This window comes from Fibroporia radiculosa (genome assembly GCF_000313525.1).
Source record: "Fibroporia radiculosa TFFH 294 genomic supercontigs, scaffold1521, whole genome shotgun sequence".
NCBI lineage: Eukaryota > Fungi > Basidiomycota > Agaricomycetes > Polyporales > Fibroporiaceae > Fibroporia > Fibroporia radiculosa.
In genome coordinates this window covers 83,106-89,273 of record NW_012133307.1, presented here as the reverse complement: position 1 = coordinate 89,273, position 6,168 = coordinate 83,106, and the positions used below count along the sequence as shown (strand labels likewise).

The 6,168-nt window shown below is 53.5% G+C and overlaps 4 protein-coding genes across 4 annotated transcripts; 2 read left to right on the top strand and 2 right to left on the bottom strand.

Annotated features, from left to right (window-relative positions):
* Positions 1–230: 230 nt before the first annotated feature.
* Positions 231–1,309, top strand: FIBRA_02962 (uncharacterized protein; the record flags this gene model as incomplete). Its single annotated transcript, XM_012324809.1, has 4 exons — positions 231–406; positions 463–502; positions 552–749; positions 806–1,309. The coding sequence occupies 4 exons, from the start codon at positions 231–233 to the stop codon at positions 1,307–1,309; spliced, it is 918 nt and encodes a 305-aa protein (XP_012180199.1).
* A 490-nt stretch (positions 1,310–1,799) lies between these two features.
* Positions 1,800–3,169, bottom strand: FIBRA_02961 (uncharacterized protein; the record flags this gene model as incomplete). Its single annotated transcript, XM_012324808.1, has 5 exons — positions 1,800–2,249; positions 2,301–2,419; positions 2,490–2,690; positions 2,751–2,931; positions 2,993–3,169. The coding sequence occupies 5 exons, from the start codon at positions 3,167–3,169 to the stop codon at positions 1,800–1,802; spliced, it is 1,128 nt and encodes a 375-aa protein (XP_012180198.1).
* Positions 3,170–4,456: 1,287 nt separating this feature from the next.
* FIBRA_02960 (uncharacterized protein) lies at positions 4,457–5,257 on the top strand (the record flags this gene model as incomplete). The annotated part of the gene is made up of 6 exons (XM_012324807.1): positions 4,457–4,651; positions 4,713–4,729; positions 4,793–4,853; positions 4,924–4,963; positions 5,021–5,072; positions 5,122–5,257. 6 exons carry the CDS (start codon positions 4,457–4,459, stop codon positions 5,255–5,257), a joined length of 501 nt encoding a protein of 166 aa, XP_012180197.1.
* A 79-nt stretch (positions 5,258–5,336) lies between these two features.
* Positions 5,337–6,151, bottom strand: FIBRA_02959 (uncharacterized protein; the record flags this gene model as incomplete). Its single annotated transcript, XM_012324806.1, has 3 exons — positions 5,337–5,538; positions 5,590–5,735; positions 5,783–6,151. 3 exons carry the CDS (start codon positions 6,149–6,151, stop codon positions 5,337–5,339), a joined length of 717 nt encoding a protein of 238 aa, XP_012180196.1.
* Between the last annotated feature and the right edge of the window lie 17 nt (positions 6,152–6,168).

Genomic DNA, 6,168 nt, shown 5'->3' with positions numbered 1-6,168 from the left:
GGCTGTGGTCGAGGTTGGAAGCAGCCACTGGACGGGCCACGACCAGCCACACCCTCGCCAGATCCAGATCTCGATCGAAGCACATTGACGGATATGGCAATCGTCGTGGCAACATCACCTGCGATGGTATCCATCCTCCGAGCCTCGTCTTTCCTCTTTCCGTCACGCTGCGGTCAGCTGTCTGGCGCAGGGACCTTTTCTCTTGCCATCACATACAACTTATGTGAACGATGTTCATTCAGGTGCCGGCTCACCTTCGCTCCATCTTAGTGTCTCTAGCATTCCTTTACCATGTCGTTCTTTGCATCACCTTCATAAGCCTGTCCCCCTCGCTCGCTGCGGCAACTGGTTCGGATCATGCTTTCCCACCGAATGTGATCACAGTAATATCGCCTTCTCCAAACACGTATAATATCTACCTCTGCATTCCAATTGTACGAATTTGCTAACCCACTTTGTTAGGAACGTGGAAGCCGGAACCACCCTGGATATCGCCCTTCGGGTATGCATATCACGGCCGAGGGTCTCACCTGTTTTTAACTTTCTCGCAGGCACATCATCGGAGCGGAGAGGATTCGATATCTCTTGAAACTTTGGGGATGAAGATTGAGCTGTCAAATGGCTCGGTACAGGTTCCGATATTGGCCCGTTCTCGCTCGGACCACCTTGCACAGGAGTGGGATAACAATGGCGTGACTATACGCTACAAGTGGCCCATCCCTTCATGCCTGCATAGCGGGGAGTATCATGTATGCTGTTTCGAATTCGTCTTGAAAATCCCGTCCCTGGCTGATTTGTGGGTAAGGTCACGACTCACACTTCGGCCGATCATGGTCTTGGAGTGATTCCTGTGACAATACAAAATGATTTACCCTCTCACGCATGCAAGACATATCCAGGTGTTGATATGGACCGTTCATTCCACGCTCAACCACCAGTGAAACGGGCTACAAGCCTCCAACCGAACACGACGCAACAAACTACGTTGTCGGCTACAGATGCAGCCGAAATCACAGTGACAGCCGTGTCGTCAGAGCTGACCGTTGTACCATCTGGCCTCCCCGCAACGATCGTAATAGAACCTCCCTCGTCAGAGACGTCCGCCCTCTCGCCTTCGCGGGTCTCCGGCTTTAGCACGGTCTACAAGACGTTCACAACGACGGCCACTGTCAATGGATCCGAAATGCCCATCACCGTCACCGCTACCACAACCGCGCCAGAGTCAATCACCATCGTGCTGACATCCTTAGAGACCATAGTAAGCACGACCACTGCGTCTGCATCAACTCTCGAATTCACATCCACGTGAGTCTTATCCACATCTAAATTGCACTATCGTAATCAGAAAGGGACTGACACTCATGTTCGTGGTATTAAGCAAGACGGTGTTATCAACGACAATGGTCGTCATGACGCAGGAGGTCAATGGGAATTTTCTCCCTGTGACTGCGTTTGCGTCCCCGGTCCTGACCATCCCGTCATCGTCTCTTGTGATACTGTGTATTTCCATAACGCTGTCTATGTTTCGTTGCCTAGGTTTATTGTGATTGCGGACCTGCAGTGGTTGGCTACATCATATCGGACGGGATGCGCGCCCGTTGTACATATCTACCCGGCTGATATGATGTTCCATGCTACTATATAAAATGGATGACATCAGCTGTTGCGCAACTGTAAAATGCATTAAGGGCCCAGAAAAAAAATTCTTCCTGTTGTATTATAGCAATAAAGATAAATCAAGAAGTACTGTGTCCGGCAGGTGACAGCTGAGCATGAAAGGGGTTAGGTACACACACTGATCAAGCAGATTGAGCTTCGAGCAACTTTAGGTGGCTCATGTCACAAGCACCCCTTTCCCAATCTTTGACTAATCGGTACTTTCGTCGCGCCGTGCACCCTAGCACGTCACATTGCGGCTGTGGACGTAGGTGTCTTTGATCGGCCGCCATATGCACAGCGGCTGCGTTCTGTGCTTCAAGCGATTGCAGGACCCCTACAGGGACCGAAAATGAAAGCGCCATTTTCTTCTCTCCACCGTTCTGATCATCGTCCGCGCTTCGAGAGGTAGATTTCCACCTGTACGTTGTAGGTATCACGGATACCACAACGGCCTGCCCATCTTCACCCTCCACGTCGGCACCATTGGCGGTCGAAGCAGCGTGGCTAGGCCGATCTTCCGCTGTGGAAAGCGCATTTCGCCTACCCTTTGCACGGGACTGCTTCTTCAGCAGTCGATTTATTGTTTCGGTCTGCGCCACGCGAGTCAGTCCGATTCGTGGTGCAGAGATAAAATCAGGCACCTTCTCATCCTCGAGTTTCTTCTCAGACAAATTCTTCCGCTTGCGCGCCGTCTCTTCTCGCTTAAGGGCGATCTCGTCCTGCGTCAGCGGCTTTTTCCTGCGAGAATTCGGCTGTTCTCCTGCGCCACACACAGCATCGTAGACCGTCATGGGCCAAGAGCAATGCAGATAATGTCAGGACAGTGGAACCGCTGTCAAAGAGAACGGCCAAACCTAAGGAGACATGGGAAGAGTCAACGACATTGGCGAGGACTGCCTGTCGTGCGGTCAATGCCTTGCCAGCGGTGCCCGTGGTAGCCACGGAAGTAGAGCGCGTAGATTGAGCCCCATCCGCGTCGTCGTCATCGTCATCCTCGGGCTCGTCTTCGTCTTCGGACTCGACGTCATAGTCTACGAAAGTTCCGATTCAGTCGACCTATGGTTATTTCAATCTCAAGCAATGTCTCTGACCTCGCGACGTTCCCCGACGACTGGAAGATGCCCCAGTCTCATCTGGGGTGGACCTTTCCGTCTGCGCGGCGGTAGAGCCGCCATGTGCCGGGAGCTTCAACTTGATTTTCAGCCGCGGCTGCTGCACAGGCTTCATCTCCTGCTCCTCCGGAGCTGGCGAAGCGTCAAGCTGAGAGGTATCCTGCGGGGCAGTGCAGTGTTTCTGTCTGCAAGTCAAGTGACAGGCGTAGGAAAGCGCTCACATCCGGTAGCTCTTCTTCCTCTATCTCCACATCCCTGTCGTCGGCCGCCTCATCCAGGCTGACCTCCAGATCCTCGTCCTGTTGGGGATCCTCCTCGTCCACATCCATGTCGTCGTGAATTTGGTCCACATCTGAGCGCAATATGCGTAAGCGTCTTTTAGCAGTAGAGCGGCCCATGGTCTGAACAGTAGACAGTAAGAGTAGGTGAAGATGTGATGCTCACCGCTTGCTGCGTCCGATTCTGGTCCCTCCGATATTCTTCCCACCATCGTTTTGGAGCGGTCTCGTAACTTATTTGTGTTGCCCAATGGCGCGTCCCAAGTCTCGTAGCGCCTAACCACAGGGAGCGCCCATGGTTTCCCCGCGTGACGTCACGTCGTGACGTCACGCGTAGACTCGGCTCGCGTCCCAGCGCATACCTTCTTCCTCCATTGTATATCTGCTACGGGAATGTCGCTATCTATGAAAGTCCCCCAACAGACTCTCAGTATCACTTTGATCGCCTTCAGTACGTTTTTCATATTATCCCATGGGAGTTACACCATCTCTATAGACATCGAACATGCACATTTCGGCCCGGGTTCTATGTGAAGCAATCGCGTCAAAGAAAGCTGGCCTGCGCGAAATGTCATCTCTCATGTTATGGTGTTGTGCCGGTCTAATGCATACACTAAGCGCAAGGAATACCTTTCTTACAGCTAATTACAGTGTCGACTGTAACGATATGAAACGGAATATCTGCACCCTTGGTGACCGAAATTCAAGATAACGCGTATCTGGATGGGCACCCCTCGGCCGAGAGAGATCAGCGAAATCAACTGTAATCCCTAGTGCTAGTGTTGTAAGTCTTCCTACTACCCTCTCGTATGCGATTCCCTCACTGGTGAATGTGCGGTACACTCATCAATGATGCAAACAATAGGAACTACTGCGCTGCGTACATATGCTTTGAGAAAGTGCACATCGGAAAAAAAACCTGCGGAATGATGATGAAACTTGTTCGAACCGGTTCCCCCTGGTGGATCGCAGTCGCGACCTGCAGTAGTAAGTCGTAACACAAGGTACTTACTGTTGATGGCCACACGTCCGGCCCAAAGCTCGAGACCGATCTGCATCATAATTTGTATCATACCTCTTGTGGATCGTAACATGATTTTTGCAGCATCTCGTGCGACCCTACAGGGTGTAACTAGATGACTTGTCCTACATTTTCCATTTGAAGCATGACGTTGTCGCGATCACGGGATGCGCCCGATACGATGGCGTTGGTATTGACAATGGCTCAGGGCCTCAGGCTGCACTTAAGCGAAACGCGGTACCGCGCACGATTCGCTCCATTCGGTTACCGCCTGCACACTATAAAAGGTTAAAAATCCTCCTTACTTAGCTTAATCTCTTACTTCTACCTCCCGACACAGATTATTTTCCCGCCCCCGCCGCTTTCCAATTAACTGACTGGATTCCATGCAACCCAAGCGCAAGTCTGACGTCCTCGAAGCCGACGCGCCCGCCAGCGCGGTGCCCCTGAAAGAGAACGCCGTCGCGAAGAAAGCGCGCGTGTCCGACGCACCGGAGGGATCCAGTTCGAAGGGACAGAAGGCTAAGGAGCCCGCCCAGACTAAGAACTGGCGTGAGATCGTGCTTGAGGGCGAAGATGAGGTATGGACGCGTCAATCGAATCGGCTCTAGATCGTATGCTTGACGCGTCTTCTGGTCTTAGGATGGTGTGCCAGTCTAGTGCGTTTTATTGTCATACGATTCGCATTCCTAGCGTGTTTTGACGACGTGGTCTGCTCGTAGCGATGACTGCAACGAGATTAGGCGGAGGATTCGCTTGTTGCAAAAGCAGCCGGACTTCAAGGTAATGATATGTCGCGCTCTGGAATGATTGGAGTCTAACCTTTTCGATTGAGGTGACACATTGGCTTAAGGACATTGGAGGCATCAACAACAACTCCTTTCAACGCTTTAGTATGTGGTGCTTGCAAATATTCATAGCAACGTATTCTAACGCGCCTTTACACTCAGTGAAAGCAAGCGGACCTACCGGAGGCGCCGGTAACGGCACCTATTACGCCGCGTAAGTCGACTCGTTTTTACATCCCCAGATGAGTAACGCGCCAGGATAGGTATGTTTATTTTGAGAAAGTGAGAATAGCGGAGGGCAAGAAGACGACTGCGAAGCGCCAACGAAACGAGATGGAGAACCCTGGGGGGTTCCCTCTGCAGGATCGCAAGGCGATGTGGGTGATAGGGCCGACCTGAGTGGAAGTTGTTACACATACCTTGTATATTTCGCTGCGATTCTGAAGTGTATCATACCAACGTTCGATGCTAATGATGGTTATTGATCGGATGTATCATGGTCCTCTCTCCAAGCCTCTATCCACTGGACAATGCGTGCAACATTGGCTTCCAGATCGTCTGTTGTTTCGCTCTGGAGTTCCACCACGATCTCTGGGGGATATGACGAGCGGACCTCGTCGAGGACGACCTCCATGATCTCAGCCTCGTTGTTTTCCTGTATTTTCTTGAGCGGATAGCCTCTGTGGGACGGCGGTCAGACACGGAAGGCGGAGGGCGGGATGTGGGCAGACCTTTTTTCGAGGCGATCCCAGAGTTTTGAGTGATCGCAGCGGAGGACGACGACGAGGTCGGGCCAGCGCTCGGGGAAGATGTCGGATGTGTGCCAGTCGAGGATGATGCCGCCGGCGGCTGCGAGGGGCTCGAGTTCGTCGAGGAGCTGGGAGGGGGTTAGGGGAGCGGAGGACGAGGGGGCGGTGGGGGCACCTTGTCCTCGTCGACGGTGTAGCTCTGCCACTCGTCGTCGTAGTCCTGGTAGAGGCCCTTGTCCTTGACCCAGTCGCCGACGTTGATGTGCTGGAGGGGGACGGGGGATGCCTGCTGGAGGAGCTGTGCGTGGGTGGTCTTGCCTGTGCCGGGGGTGCCGGTGAGGACGACGACGGGGGCGCGGGCGCGGGCGGGCGGCATGGAGGGAGGGAGCAAGGGCCGAGAGACGCCTGCGATCGAGGACGGGGCCGATCGCAGGGCGGGGGAGCCGCGTGGGGGGGCCATAAAAGGACTTATGTCGTGGGCCACGTCCGGCTGCCGCCCGTCTCCCTTCAACGTCTGATCAAGTTCCTCCGACGACTTGCCCATGTCCTCTCCGCCTCCTC